Source organism: Phyllobates terribilis, unplaced genomic scaffold, assembly GCF_046119375.1.
Source record: "Phyllobates terribilis strain yellow unplaced genomic scaffold, ASM4611937v1 Scaffold_5__5_contigs__length_657084704, whole genome shotgun sequence".
NCBI lineage: Eukaryota > Metazoa > Chordata > Amphibia > Anura > Dendrobatidae > Phyllobates > Phyllobates terribilis.
In genome coordinates this window covers 628,825,242-628,842,077 of record NW_027362765.1, presented here as the reverse complement: position 1 = coordinate 628,842,077, position 16,836 = coordinate 628,825,242, and the positions used below count along the sequence as shown (strand labels likewise).

General features: G+C 43.2%; 1 protein-coding gene across 1 annotated transcript in view; it reads right to left on the bottom strand.

The window, feature by feature from the left end:
* The window catches only part of OSBP (oxysterol binding protein), a 113,274-nt gene that overhangs the window by 62,980 nt on the left and 33,458 nt on the right, over positions 1 to 16,836 (bottom strand). The window contains exons 6-7 of the mRNA XM_073686137.1: positions 12,972 to 13,023; positions 4,097 to 4,228 (exon numbers count right to left, since the gene is read on the bottom strand). Coding sequence (XP_073542238.1) covers positions 4,097 to 4,228; positions 12,972 to 13,023 — 184 coding nt within the window. The remainder of the gene's footprint in view (positions 1 to 4,096; positions 4,229 to 12,971; positions 13,024 to 16,836) is intronic.

Here is a 16,836-nt window from a genome sequence, read left to right as displayed (position 1 = left end):
CTTGATTGGCCAGCAAACTCGCCTGACATAACACATCTAAGAATCTATGGGGTATTGTCAAGAGAAAGATGAGACACCAGATCCAACAAGGCAGAGGAGCTGAAGGCTGCTATCAAAGCAACCTGGGCTTCCATAACACCTCAGCAGTGCCACAGGCTGATCGCCTCCATGCCACGCCGCATTGATGCAGTAATTGATGGAAAAGGAGCCTGACCAAGTATTGAGTGCATTTACTGAACATACATTTCAGTAGGCCAACATTTTTCAAGCTGTTGTTCTAAAGTATTCTAATTTACTGATAATGACTTTGTGTTTTCATTGGCTGTAAGCCATAATCATCAACATTAACAGAAATAAACACTTGAAATAGATCACTCTGTTTGTAATGACACTATATGATATACGAGGTTCACTTTTTGTATTGAAGAACTGAAATAGAGGGATTTTTGGTACATACTGTAAAATCTTTCTTGGAGCCTTCATTGGGGGACACAGGTAACCATGGGTGTGTGCTGCTGTCGCTAGGAGGCCGACGCTATGCTACAAAAAAAGCGTTAGCTCCTCCTCAGCAGTATACACCCACCGACTGGCACTAAGCTCGTCAGTTTAAGCTTAGTGTCGGTAGGAGGCGGACCTGGATCTAACCCCAGATCAGAAGCGATAAAGAAAAATTAACTTTTTGATGATATTCTAATTTAGTGAGATGCACCTGTATATTCTCCCCGAAAGGGAATAGAACAGAGTTTTATTTTTGAAGTTCCATCTCCACTCCAGGATTTCAGCAAAAGTGCGCGTCTTGTGGAATTGGACAGGACTGATGACCTAGCTGCTACCCTCACGGATTCTACTGACGCATCTGCTAGAAAGTCCGTGACCTTCTGGAGGATAGGCAAGGATGCTAGTATATCCTCTCTAGGGGTGCCCATACTAAGATGTTCTTCAAGCTTGTTAAGCCATCTGGACATAGAGCGTGCCACACATGTGGAGACCACATTTGTTTTTATAAGGACTGCTGACGTCTCCCAGGATTTCTTTAGAAGACTGTCCATCTTACGGTCCACTGGATCTTTCAGCTGTTAGGAGTCCTCGAATGGTAGCGTTGTTTTCTTGGCAACTCTTGCTACCTGGATGTCAACCTTTGGTACTTCGGTCCAACATTTCGAAGTCTCTTCATCCACCGGGAATCTGTCTTTTAGTTCCGCGGGTATATTTAGTCGTTTCTATGGTTATTCCCATTCTTCCAAGATTAAATCTTGAATATTCTTATATATGGGAAAGACCATCTTTTTCTTTGATGGGAAACCACCAAACATTTCCTCCTGAACTGTTCTGATGTTTTTTTCTTCCTCCACCTCCATCGTCCTCCTTACAGCTGTAAGGAGTTCCTCCATATACTAAGAAGAAAAATAATATTTTTTTATTTTCTTGGCCTTCTTCTGTTGGGCTTACTTCACCTTCCTCTAGGATGTTTTCAGGTAAGGACATCTCATCCTGAGAATCTGAATCCTTCTCTTCCTGGGAAATTTTCCTTTTCTTAGCCCTTGTAGGTGTACTGGAGGTGGACAGGGAAAAAGAGGCCATGGAAAATTGAACTTCCTGGCGGACTATACCCTTAATTTCTTATATTAGAGATGGCTGTTCTTCTGTAACGATTTTCTCGGTACATTTCTGGCACAAAGGTTTCTGATTTCATGATGACCGCTTTTTTGTGCCTATAGCGCACTTGCGGTTAACTTTACTCCTTGGTGCAGGAGCCTTGTCCCCCTAAAAAAGAGGGAGAAGGAATATGATAGTATATATGTCACCTGCACCTAGGAAAGGACCCCCAATGTCAGAAACTTACTGGGACTGGAACAGCAGTGGGCTCTGCAGACGCGGAGGGGGAAGAACTTAACCCCTCCATGTGTATATCACAAAAAGGTTTGGTCCTACCTTAGGGTGTCTTCTGTCCAGGGCTTTATATAGGTGACCGGATCCAGCGCCTTCCCTCTTTCTGGAGGAAACTCCTCCCCTTTGTTCAGGAGTGAGGCAGGGTAATACCTGCGATCACTGGCAGTCATATCCCCGCCAATTTCTTTCATTTCCCAACGTTTACTTGATTATGTGTTCCAGCGTGGGACGCATGCCGGAAGTGACACCATGGCCTTTAGTTCGGCGTTCCACGTCACCAACCGGCCTTTAGTTTGATTTTGCGTTCCAGCGTGGAACACTGGCCGGAAGCAACGTCACCGCTCTGAGATCGGCATCCGATGTTATTTCCGGCGCCCAGGGAGCGCGTCTCTAATGGTGAGGGGAAGTGGAGGGTACCGCATCTCTCGGCATCCCGCACTGCTCCGGAGGCCACATGAGGAGGGGGAGGAGGTGGCTGGAGAGCTCCAGGAGGCCGCCAGCCTGATACCCACAAAACCTTACCCTTGGGTGCAGACTGGATGGCAAGTCCTAAGTCCCTGAGGAGACTGGAGCAGCTTCAGGGAGGAGAGACCCCAATCGTTCCCAGCTGCCGGGCTTTAAAGGTGAGGAGTAGTGTCTGCCGCCGACATCGAGCACCACAGGATGACCTCATCATCCCAATAGGGACAGGAAAACACACTGGAGGGGTGGATGAGGGAGGAGCTATTTGACCTCTTTGTGTTTCCTGTCCCTATTAGGGTGGAGTGACATCCTCCTGTGGTGCTGTCGTGGTGGGTTATTAGAGAAATTGGGGCTAAAATTTTGTGTAGAAAAAAAGTGATTTTTTTTATTTTCACTTGGGGGTTCAAAGTGCTCACCACACATCTAGATAAGTTCCTTAAGGGGTCTAGTTTCCAAAATGGGGTCACTTGTGGGGAGTTTCCACTGTTTAGGCACATCAGGGGCTCTCTAAACGTGACATGGCGTCTGCTAATTCAAGCAAATTTTACATTCAAAAAGTCAAATGGCGCTCCTTTTTGAATGTAAATTGTACAACAAATTTTGGGGTTTATTTTTTCCTGTTACCCTTGAAAAAAAAAAAAATTGAGTCTAAAGTAACATTTTTGTGAAAAAAAGTTAAAATGTTCATTGTTTTCTTCCACATTACAAAAATTCCAGTGAAGCATCTGAAGGGTTAATAAACTTCTTGAATGTGGTTTTGAGCATCTTGAGCGGTGCAGTTTTTAGAATGGTGTCACTTTGGACATTTTAGGTCATAAAGGCCCCTCAGTCACTTCAAATGTGATTTGTAAATGTTGTTTGAAAAATGAGAAGTCGCTGGTCTGCTTTTAACCCTTATAACTTCCTAAGAAAAAAAAAATTTGGTTTCAAAATTGTGCTGATGTAAAGTAGGCATGTGGGAAATGTTATTTATTAACCAGTGTGTGTGACATATCTCTCTGATTTAAGGGCATGAAAATTCAAAGTTTGAAAATTGCGCAATTTTAAATTTTTTACCAAATTTCCTTTTTTTTTTTCACAAATAAACACAAGTGATATCGAATAAATGTTACCACAATCATGAAGTATAATATGTCACGAAAAACAATCTTATAATCAGGGGGATCTGTTGAAGCGTTCCAGAGTAATTACCTCATAAAGTGACAGTGGTCAGAATTGTAAAAATTGCCCTGGTCAATAACGTGCAAACCACCCTCGGGGGTAAACAATGTTTTACCTCAAAGAAAGAATAATTTGTAATCCCTGCTGTAATGTCTGTATACTCTTTTGCTTCCTCCCCTGCCCAGGAGCTGTGGTATGATCAGACCATGTTACTGTACGGTCAGACACGGCCATTACACAGTACACAGCAGGGGCACATTTATAAGATTATCTCAGCACAGGGACATTTTATTTAAACACATCCAATTGTGGGAATTATTTTTTTCCCCAGATTTATTGATTAAAATGAACTTTGAAGTCTGCTTAAAGAGGTTTTCACATGAACAGTCTCCCTAGAATTTTTAGCTTTTCTTGTGTGTCTTAAAGAAATAAATTTAAATTTTAGGAGGAGACAGGTCCCCTTTAAATTTCAGGATCGGCTAGCACATTTAAAAAGGATAATTTGCAAGTCTGTCACACGTCGAACGATATTCTCACAGGTGAATCTCAGTAAGGAGGGAGAATAGCATAAGAGCATACTTACAGGCATTGGGATCTTGCTCAGCTCTTTCCCAATGCAATTCTTCATAACACTCCACAAGTTGAGGCTGTAGTTTGGTTTATACGGAATTCTTGTGCGCCTCTCCTTCCTTGTGTCCTCCGATTGTGGACGTACCTGTAGTTTAAATAGAAAAAAAAAGTTGCATTAAAAAGGTCATGTGGTCCTGGTCTACATTTTCAGAAAAAAAACTCAAAATTCTGCAGCTATGTCCAGGTGATTGCCCTGTATTCAGAAAGGAAGATGTGACATACTTGCAGCTATGTATTAAAGGCGCACCCGTCAGCAGGATTGTGCTTAGTAAACCACATACACTGTCAAGTGGGCGCCATTACATTGAGTAAAATGATACCTTTGTTGAAGAAATCCGTCCTGTTCTTTTCTAATCTTGATTTTCATTTCTGCCATAATGATATGCTCGTATTTCGGGGTGCGCCTTTGAGGAGGGGCTGTAACTGGTGCTCTGCTTATGCATTCATATTTCTCCCTTCTGATAGGTCACTGTGATTTCAACGACCTGCCTACTATTTTAAATACTGCCTGTGTAATGTGTGTGCCAAACCTGAAATTTACATGCACCAGACGCGACTGCACAAGATCCGCTAGCGGCGCCATTTTGCTGGAGGAAGAAGAAATTTGCCTGCAGCAATACGGCACCGCCGGCCGAGCTTGCGAAGTAGCATCTCTCGGCAACCGAGAAATGCTACCGCGCATGCGCCATTTTGGTGCATGTAAATTTCATGTTTGGCACACAAATTACACAGGCAGTATTTAAAATAGTAGGCAGGTCACTGAAAGCACAGAGACCTGTCAGAAGGAAGAAATATAAATACATAAGCAGAGCATCAGTTACAGCCCCTCCTCAAAGGCCCGCCCCGAAGCACGAGAATCTCATTATGTCAGAAATGAAAATGAAGATTATAAAAGAACAACAGGACGGATTTTCATCAACAAAAGGTATCATTTTACTCAGTGTAACGGCATCCACCTGACAATGTATGTGGTTTACTAAGCACAATCCTGCTGACAGATGAGCTTTAAAAGGGAACCTGTCAAGTCCCCCCTACCCCCAGAACCACAAGCAGTTGTTTCTGCATATCTAAATACCCTGCTTAACTGTCCCTTTATTACATTAAAACACAAACAGATCTTTAGAAAAAGTATTTCTAAAGTCCATTTCTGATGTGTAAATGAAGCCTTTGACTACTCGATGGGGCATTGGTGTCACCAGACTAGTCGGCCCACTTAGCACCCCTACGGGTGTGATAACATGACTTACAAGCACCAGAGTCATTGCTATACAAACCTCTCTTTCTCTCACATCATTGAGCCTCTGAAGCCAGGTGTACGCGTTCCGGCTGCAGAGAGGCACACTGTGCATGATCAGAACTGCAAAAGACTATTCATACTACAAAAATGTATTTTCCAAGAGTCAGTTTATGGACTCCATATACAGAGCCCCCAAGTGACAGAAGAACAGAATCCCCCTCAATTGAGCCCAGTTTGGACGTTATACCCCTCTGGGATTTATCTACATGTGTAGTGATGATTTTGACTCCATCGGTGCTTTCCAGAAACGAGCAGTAATGGAAGTTGCTAAGTTAACCCCTTAGTGACCAATAGATGTCTTTTTACTGACCTGCGATATCAGAGACTAGCATTCCCCCGACAAGTGACAATCCTGTAACGGTCACGTCTACATTATAGGTGACAACTTGCTGCATCAGCCACGATCAGAGTTGGCACCGACCATGCACGCTTAACCCCTTAGAATCTGCTGTCAATAGTGACTATAGAATCTAAATAGTTAACAGTGTGGGGGCTCCTTTTTTAACCTCATCGGCACCCTGAGATCTGGATTATGTGGTCCTGATGTTGCCATGGCAGTTCATGGCCAAATAACGGCCTTAGAGACTGCTGGCTATAGCGGCCTGTTCAGAAGTTATCAAAATTTAGGTGGCAAAAAGTTTTTTCCATTCTTGTCATGCCACTTTCCATTAATTCCTGAAAAGAATGAACCAGAAGGGTTAACCAACTGCCTGAAAGCAATTTTAAATACGTTGAGAGGCACAGAATTTAAAATGTTATGACTTTTGGGTGGTTTCCCCAAAGTCACTTCAAAACTGAACAGGTCCCTATAAAAACAAGTTTTGTAAATTTCCTTGAAGAAATGAAAAATGACTGCTACATTGTTAAACCATCTAAAATGCTACCAAAATAAAACACTTTACAAATGGTGCTGATGTAAAGCAGACGTGAGAGAAATGTTATTTATTAATGATTTTGTGTGGTAGGACGATTGGGATTAAAGGGATAGCCATTCAAAGTTTGAAAATTGCAATTTTTAAAATAGTCAAATTTCTGATATTTTTAGAAATAAACACAAAACATATCAACCTAAATGTACCATTATTATAAGGTATCATGTGTCACACAAAAAACAGTCTTAAAATCAATGGGATATGATGAAGCATTCCAGAGTTATTACTACATAAAGTGACACTGGTCAGATTTCAAAAAATAGGTCCCTTCACTAAGAGGTTAAAATGCAAAACTGTCATTGTAGTATCCAGTATATTGCAGTGCCTGTACATTGTGTCCAGCTCCTGCTTCTGGAGACATGGACCTTGTAAATTAAGAGGGCTCTCCTCGCTACAGTAATGGCAAAGATGTGGAAGCTAACCGTGGCACACTGAGGTGGACAGGGCATTTGGATTTGGGAGAACAGATTTCGCTGAATTTATTTTGGTGGGAGCCACGTCACTTTCTAGAGCCTTTGTGCTACCAGTAATGTGAACACCCCCTACATTTCTGTTAACAGATGACAAACCTGTGGGGACTGAAGAGGGAACTAGGTTTTTTGTGGGTTAAATATAAGCTTTTATTGAGGGCATTTGGGGGTACAGAACATTTTGTATCAGTTAACATTTGTCCTGTGCTCTATGCTGAGCACTTAGATGGGGGTTTCCATCTAAATCTACAAATTCTGTGAATCGGATGAAACCCTAGAGGGATCCATTCACTAATGAGGCAGCAGAGTTACTCTGGACTCCGTCTGGCTTCTGTTCGGCGGTGTGAGGCTTTTCAGAGGTGCACAAGACTGTGGCCAACGGCGCTTTTGTGCACATTTAAAAAGACAGACTCTGGCAGATCATAGGCCAGACAGTGTCCACAGTGCCTCAACCAGCCTCATTATAGGGAGTCTTCCGTCATGGGTTCTGTCTGAATCATGAGATTTACATGGAAAACCTGGTTTAAGCACTGTATGTAGAAAGCAGAATAAGTGTGCAACGAGACTTACTGCGATTAACAAACAAATCAACAGTATGTGAAAAATTAGTTTTATTTTTTATGTTTGGCTGCCATAACACACTAAGATACGCTTTTTTTTCATCGCCATATTTCGATAGTAATAAGTTTTTCATATTTCAGCTGACTGTCATGTAAGGGCTTGTTTCTTGTAGGACGAGTTGACGTTTTTATTGGTACCATTTTCAGGCACATGACATTTTTTGATCACTTTCTATTCCAATTTTTGGGAAGCAGAATGAACAAAAACCAGCAATTGAGGATTATTTTTTTTTTATGCTATTCATTCTTCGAGTCAGTACGATTACATCAATACTACATTGTTCTCGTGTTTTGTCACTTCTATACAATAAAAACTAATTTATAGAAAAAAAATATTGTTTTTGCATAGCTATATTCTGAGAGCTATAGATTTTTTATTTTTCCACTGATGGAGCTGTATGGCAGCTTGTTTTTTGCAGGACAAGGTGACATTTTCAGAAATACTATTTTTAATTTATATTCGTCTTTTTGATCACTTTTTATTCCATTTTTTCCAGCGGCATTCTGAAAAAAACAGTTTTTTGCCATATCTGTGTTTTTTTTCAACGGCATTCGCTGTAGGGGTTAAACATTGTCAAAGTTTTATTGATCGGGTTGTTCTGGACGCAGGGATACTAAATATACAGTGGGTACTGAAAGCATTCAGACCCCTTTAAATTTTTCACTCTTTGTTTCATTGCAGCCATTTGGTAAATTCTAAAAAGCTCATTTTTTTTCTCAAAGTACACTCTGCACCCCATCTTGACTGAAAAACAAATGTATTAAAAAAGAAAAAAAACTGAAATATCACATGGTCACAAGTATTCAGACCCTTTGCTCAGACACTCATATTTAAGTCTCATGCTGTCCATTTCCTTGTGATCCTCCTTGAGATGGTTCTGCTCCTTCATTGGAGTCCAGCTGTGTTTAATTAAACTGATAGGACTTGATTTGGAAAGGCACACACCTGTCTATATGAGACCTCACAGGTCACAGTGCATGTCAGACCAAATGAGAATCATGAGCTCAAAGGAACTGCCGAAGGAGCTCAGAGACAGAATTGTGGCAATTCACAGATCTGGCCAAGGTTACAAAAGAATTTCTGCATTACCCAAGGTTCCTAACAGCACTGTGGCCTCCATAATCCTTAAATGGAAGAAGTTTGGGACCATAAGAACTCTTCCTAGACCTGGCCATCCAGCCAAACTGAGCAATCGTGGGAGAAGAGCCTTGGTGAGAGACGCAAAGAACCCCAAGGTCACTGTGGCTGAGCTCCAGAGATGCAGTAGGAAGATGGGAGAAAGTTCCACAAAGTCAACTATCACTGCAGCCCCCCATCAGTCGGGCCTTTATGGCAGAGTAGCCCGATGGAAGCCTCTCCTCAGAGCAAGACATATGAAAGCCTGAATAGAGTTTGCTAAAAAAAAAAAAACACACATTAAGGACTCCCAGACTATGAGAAATAAGATTTTCTGGTCTGATGAGACGAAGATAGAACTTTTTGGTGATAATTCTAAGCGGTATGTGTGGAGAAAACCAGGCACAGCTCATCGCCTGCCCAATACAATCCCAACAGTGAAACATGGTGGTGGCAGCATCATGCTATGGGGGTGTTTTTCAGCTGCAGGGACAAGACGACTGGTTGCAATTGAACGAAACATGAATGCGGCCAAGTACAGAGATATCCTGGATGAAAACCTCTTCCAGAGTGCTCTGGACCTCAGACTTGGCTAAAGGTTCACCTTCCAACAAGACAATGACCCTAAGCACACAGCTAAAATAACAAAGAAGTGGCTTCAGAACAACTCTGTAACCATTCTTGACTGGCCCAGCCAGAGCCCTGACCTAAACCCAATTGAGCATCTCTGGAGAGACCTGAAAATGGCTGTCCACCAACATTCACCATCCAACCTGATGGAACTGGAGAGGCTCTGCAAGGAAGAATGGCAGAGGATCCCCAAATCCAGGTGTGAAAAACTTGTTGCATCATTCCCAAGAAGACTCATGGCTGTACTAGCTCAAAAGGGTGCTTCTACTCAATACTGAGCAAAGGGTCTGAATACTTATGACCATGTGATATTTCAGTTTTTCTTTAACAAATTTACAAAAATTTCTACATTTCGGTTTCTTTTTCAGTCAAGATGGAGTGCAGAGTGTACTTTAATGAGAAAAAAAATGAACTTTTTAGAATTTACCAAATGGCTGCAATGAAACAGTGAAAAATGTAAAGGGGTCTGAATACTTTCCGTACTTTTTGTTTTAACAAATGTATTTATTGGTGTAATATTTTTTGTTTTTTCAATCAATCTTAAAGAAAAAAAAAAGTTTTTTTTTTAACTTAGTCCCTCTATGGGACTTTACCTTTTATTAATCTTATCACTGGTCTCATGCATTGCAATACACGAGACTGGGAGTGAGAGCGCGCCCACTCCCTCGCACAACCTTCCAAATGTCGCGATCGCGGCATCTGGAGGATTTATTAGCCAGGGGCGATGTGGGCACTGTCCCTGGCTGTTACTGCAGGAGCTCAACTGTTCGCTGAGCAGAGCCCCTACAGTGATCGTGACGGAGGTGGTGATATTTCAGACTGACTTATCTGAGTGCAAGGTCCGATGAAATGGGTATCCGCACCTCTACCCGTGCGCCGCTAAGCTATCAGCGACAGCTGTCGGCTGGAACTGTCACTGTGTGTTTACACTAAGTGACAGTTTTAATTCATGAGACATAGCACGTCATGTTGCAGAAACTGACACCCACTCATGACGTGCTATGTCTGTCATTCGTCGTAAAGGGGTTAAAGTAGACCTCCAGAAGAAACAAAATTTTCTATCCCAGCACCCCTCACCTGTACACAGTCGGAGAGGCTAAACTGTCGTATTCGTTTTCACTTTATAACTATTCTTTCTTATTGTTTGTATCTAACCTAAGGATGGGGAGTTGAACCCTTCTCAGCGCTAGAGCCCGAATGTTTCCCTGCATATAACAGCTGATCTGATCAGCTGTCACGTGCCTCTAACAGCCGCAGGTGGATCCACGATCCATCCACAGCTGTTAACTTAAATGACGCTGTCTCTCTTACACAGAGACCCCCATGCCTGTCATTGATCTCATATGACCCCCATTCATAGGAGATATGATTTCTGCTATACATAACAGGGCTGAAGGACAGCTATACACATTTGTTACTGCGGTGTTCAGAAATGTCCGATCAAAATATAAAGTAAATTAATCATATCGGTAAATGGTGAAACAAGAAAAAAAAAAAAGGCAGAATTACGTTTTTTAGCTGCCGCAACATTGCAATAACAGGCGATCAAAACATCGAGTCTACGCCAAAATTGTATCAAAAACGTCAGCTTGGCGCACAAAAATAAGCTCTCATCCAGCCCCGGAGTATGAAAAATGGAGACGTGATAAGTCCCGGAAAATGGAGACATAAGCAATTTATTTATTTATTTATTTTACAAAATTTCAGAATTTTTTTTCACCACTTAAATAAAAAAGAACCTATACATATTTGGTATCTGCGTACTCGTACTGACCTGGAGAATCATTGTCAGGTCAGTTTCAGCATTTAGTGAACATTGTAAGTATATAAAAAAAAAAAAAAAAAAAAAAGCTAAAATCGGGGAATTGCACTTTTTTTGCAATTTCACCAGACTTGGAATTTTTTGCCCATTTTCCAGTACACTATGAGATAAAATCAATGGTGTCAATCAAAAGTACATCTCGTCTTGCAAAAAACAAGCCCTCGTATGGCTATATTGACAGAAAAATAAAAAAAGTTAAGGCTCTTGGGGAAAAAAGGGAGGAAAAAAAAAAAATGAAAAATTGCCCAGGGTTAAGGGGTTAAAGGGAATCTGTCAGCAGGCTTTTGCTACCTCACCTGAGAGCAGCCTGATTTACGTAAAGAAAAGCTGAATCCAACGATGTATCACTTAGTTTACTGGGTGCCACCATTCCGACACAATCAGAGCTTTAGATTTAGAACATACACGTCAAACTCTGGCCCGCAGGGTGGTTTATTTGGCCCACGAGACCAGAACCACCACCCCTACGTGGGGCCCATTATACTGTACCGAGGACCGGACCATGCGGGGCCCATTATACTGTACCGAGGACCGGACCATGCGGGGCCCATTATACTGTACCGAGGACCGGACCATGCGGGGCCCATTATACTGTACCGAGGACCGGACCATGCGGGGCCCATTATACTGTACCGAGGACCGGACCATGCGGGGCCCATTATACTGTACCGAGGACCGGACCATGCGGGGCCCATTATACTGTACCGAGGACCGGACCATGCGGGGCCCATTATACTGTACCGAGGACCGGACCATGCGGGGCCCATTATACTGTACCGAGGACCGGACCATGCGGGGCCCATTATACTGTACCGAGGACCGGACCATGCGGGGCCCATTATACTGTACCGAGGACCGGACCATGCGGGGCCCATTATACTGTACCGAGGACCGGACCATGCGGGGCCCATTATACTGTACCGAGGACCGGACCATGCGGGGCCCATTATACTGTACCGAGGACCGGACCATGCGGGGCCCCATTATACTGTACCGAGGACCGGACCATGCGGGGCCCCATTATACTGTACTGAGGACCGGACCATGCGGGGCCCCATTATACTGTACCGAGGACCGGACCATGCGGGGCCCATTATACTGTACCGAGGACCGGACCATGCGGGGCCCATTATACTGTACAGAGGACCGGACCATGCGGGGCCCATTATACTGTACAGAGGACCGGACCATGCGGGGCCCATTATACTATACTGAGGACCATGCGGGGCCCATTATACTATACTGAGGACCATGCGGGGCCCATTATACTATACTGAGGACCATGCGGGGCCCATTATACTGTACCAAGGACCGGACCATAAGGGGCCCATTATACTGTACCGAGGACCGGACCATGCGGGGCCCATTATACTGTACAGAGGACCGGACCATGCGGGGCCCATTATACTATGCGGAGGACCATGCGGAGCCCATTATACTATACAGAGGACCATGCGGGGCTCATTATACTATACAGAGGACCATGCGGGGCTCATTATACTGTACGGAGGACTATGTGGGGCCCATTATACTGTATACTGATTGGCCCGCGACTTTGTCCAAGTTTTATTTATTTTGGCCCTCTGTGTGTTTGAGTTTGACATCTCTGATTTAAAATGAAGCACAGCTGAGAAAGCTTCCCCTGCCCAAACCAGGCTCTCAGTGTACAAAATCCATAGACAGTGAGGTGCTTATCACAGGAGGAGGCATTGCAAGACTAGTGACAATCTTAATATCTTAGTGATAAATCCTTCACAGTAGGTAAAAAAAACAGTACTGGCAAGTGACACAACCCTGAATTCTGTGTTTCAGCCTCTATCTCCTGCTGTCTTCAGATTACAGAGCAAAAACCTGCAGACAGATCCCCTTTAATAAAACATCAGAAAATTCACTTTCTTATAAAGTTCAAATTTTTACTGATAGTAGATAGTGCTTCTTACCTGTTCCTCCATAATGTCACAGCTTGCGGCACTGATGTTGCTACCAGATCGTCTAGAAAAGAAGAGATGAAAAAAATTATAGAAAGACATGTCTACATAAATTTCATAAAAATACTAAGGCAGGTATTAAATCCCTACAATAGTGTTTCAATTAATTTATGGTACCAAATTAGTTTTCATAAGTTTACTGACACTTTACGGAATTCTTTGGCTCTCAAGGTATGTTCATGGCATTTTTATGCATACTTTGGAAAGTAATGTAGCATTTAACTTTTAAACCTATAAGTCCTTCTGGACCAGAGGATTTTTGGTTTTTTTTCTTTTCACTATCATTTTTTCCTCCTCCTTTTCCAAGAGCCATAACTTATTTTTCCTCTTTGTAGCAGTCTAAGGGCTTGCTTTTTGTTGGATGGTTGTACTTTTGAATGACCCCATCCATTTTATTATGTGAAGTACTGGAAAAAGAAGGGAAAAAAAATGTAGTGCTGCGACGAAGAAAAAAAAAGTAAAAAGGAAAAATTGCACACTTTTTTTTTTATTTTTATTAGATTATACAGTTAAAAATAACCTGGGACCATGATTCTGGTCGATGGGGCTGTGCAAGGGATTGTTTTTTTGCACCCTAAGCCGATTTTTGTTTAGTTATATCATTTTGGGGTAGAAAGGATGATTTGACTGCATTTCTCTGTGCTGTTGCAGCGGCAAAAATTGATTTTTTTCTCTGGTTACACTGCTTACCTATCTAATTAATCTCATTTTGATAGATCGTAATTTTACAAACATGGAGTGTATATTTTACTTTTTTTTAATGGGACAGAGTGGAGATTAAACCTTTTAAAAAAAAAACAACAACTTGTGTTTCCAGTTTTTATTGCATTTGTTAGTCCCAGTAGGCGACCTGAATCTGAGATCATCCAATCGCTTGTGTTATATACAGTGGGGAAAATAAGTATTTCATACACTGCCAATTTTGCAAGTTTTCCCAGCTACAAAGAATGGGGAGTTCACCTGTCACCTGTGAGACAAAATCTTTAAAAAAAAAACAAAAAAAAAAAAAACAGAAAATCACATTGTATGATTTTTACGTAATTTGCATTTTATTGCATGAAATAAGTATATGACACAATAGAAAAACAGAACTTAATATTTGGTACAGAAACCTTTGTTTGCAATTACAGAGGTCAGACGTTTCCTGTAGTTCTTGACCAGGTTTGCACACAATGCAGCAGGGATTTTGGCCCACTCCTCCATACAGATCTTCTCCATATTTTTCAGGCTTCGGAACTGTCGCTGGGAAACATTGAGTTTCAGCTCCCTACAAAGATTTTCTATTTGGTTCAGGTCTGGACATTGGATAGGCCACTCCAAGACCTTGAAAGGCTTCTTACGAAGCCACTCCTTAGTTGACCTGGCTGTGTGTTTCTGGTCATTGTCATGCTGGAAGACCCATCCACGACCCATCTTCAATGCTCTTACTGAGGGAAGGAGATTGTGGGACAAAATCTTGCGATACATGACCCGATTCAACCTCCCTTTAATGCAGTTTAGTTGTCCTGTCCCCTTTGCAGAAAAGCAACCCTAAGTATGAGGTTTCCCCGATCACGCTTCATGGTTGGGACGGTGTTCTTGGGGTTGTGCTGATTCTTCTTCATCCTCCAAACACAGCGAGTGGAGCGGATACCAAAAAGTTCTATTTTGGTCTTATCTGACCTTCTCCCAAGCCTTCTCTCTGATCATCCAGATGGTCATTGGTGAACTTCAAAGGGGCCTGGACATGTGCTGGCGTGAGCAGGGGGACCTTGCGTGCCCTGCAGGATTTTAATCCATGATGGTGTAGTGTGTGGACAGGTCTCTCTTATACAGGTAAAGAGTTCAAACAGGTGCAATTAATACAGGCAATGAGTACAGAGTAGGAAGGCTTCTTAAACAAAAACTAACAGGTCTGTGAGAGCCAGAATTCTTGCTGGTTGGTAGGTGATCAAATACTTATTTAATGCAAATTATGTAAAAAGAAGGATTTTTGGTACTCACCGTAAAATCTCTTGGAGTCTTCATTGGGGGACACAGGTAACTAAGGTGTGTGCTGCTGTCGCTAGGAGGCTGACACTATGCTAGAAAAAAAGCATAAGCAGTATACACCCACCAACTGGCACGAAGCTCGTCAGTTAGTGAGAAAGCAGTAGAAGCATACAAGTAGGATATGGTAGAGAACCAAACATAGGCCTATGGGCCGGCACTAGGCACGTTTGGCAAACTTAAGGCACCAAGAAACAGACATACGCACAGAAATATGGAGGGTGCCATGTCCCCCCAATGAAGACTCCAGGAAAGATTTTACGGTAAGTACCAAAAATCCCTCTCTTTCTTTATCACTTCATTGGGGGACATAGGTCACTATAGGACGTCCAAAAGCAGTCCCAAAGGGGGTGGTATGGTGGGGAGAATGGAAAAAACTAGGCGTTTATCAGGTCTGCAGCACCTTTCCACCTAGTCCGGCGTCCGCCGAGAAGTAGGTATAGACATTGTAGAATTTTGTAAAGGCATGCAGAGACGACCAGGTCGCCGCCCTGCACACCTGCGCGGCCGAGACCTGGTGTCGATAGGCCCAGGATGCAGTTTGCCCTTTATTCGTTAGGCCTCCAGGATAGTCCGAGTGAATCCAGAGAGTGATGAGTGGATTTAGAGGCAAAGGAAGCCCTTTGCGAAGGCCCTCAGATGATGAATAGGGAGTCAGAGAGCCTGAAGGAAGCTGATCTTGAGAGGTAGCAGCGCAAGGCTCTTACCAGATCGAGGCAATGGAGAGCCTTTTCGAGGGGATGTGTGGGAGAAGAGCAAAAGGACGGCAGGACAATGTCCTAGTTTAGGTGAAAGGCAGAGAACACTTTGGGTAGGAAGAAAGGTACTGTTCTAAGAACAACCTTATCTTGATGGAGGACGAGGAAGGGGGAACGACAGGGCAGAGCTGCTAACTCTGAGACTCTTCTAATGGAAGTCTAATGGCTGTTAGGAATGCAATTTTCAGAAAAGGAAGGCCATGGTAAGTTCTTGGATAGGTTCAAAAAGGGGGGGGGCGCCTGAAGGGTTCCCAACACCAGATTAAGATCCCAATGGTCTAGTGGTTGGCGGTACGGTGGGGCTAGGTGAGCCACGCCTTGGAGAAAGGTCTTAACCTGAGTTCTGGAGGCTAGATTACACTGGAACAATATGGAGAATGCGGAAACCTGGCCTTTGAGCGTGCTGAGTGATAAGCCGGCACCAAGACCTTCTTGAAGAAAGGCTAAGATGGTAGGTAGAGAAAAATACATGGGGGCCGATTGGTTGACTTCACACCATCGAAAGAAGGTTTTCCACGAGCAATATATACAAGAGGAAGCGGGTTTTCTTGCGCTGATCATGGTCTGTATTACCTGAGGGGAGAAGCCTGCGTCTTTTAGTACTGTGGCTTCGATGGCCATACCGTTAAATTGAGATAGCGAGAATTTGAGTGGAAGCGTGGGCCCGGAGAGAGCAGATCTGCAAGCTCTGGGAGCTTCCAAGGGACGTCTGACAGTAGATTGATTAGTTCTGGATACCAGGCCCTTCTGGGCCAGTCTGGGGCCACGAGGACAACTGGAACTCCCTCCAGTTTGACCTTTTTGATGAATCAGGGAATCATGAGAGGGGCGGAAAGAGATACAAAAGGTCAAATTGCGACCACGGAATGACTAGCGCATCGCAAGCGATTGCCTGCGGGTCTCGAGCCCTGGCTACGAAGTGAGGAACCTTTCGATTGACACGTGATGCCATTAAATAGACGTCGGGGGTGCCCCACTTTTGACAAGTCTGGTCGAATACTTTTGGGTGGAGAGATCACTCGCCTGAGGAC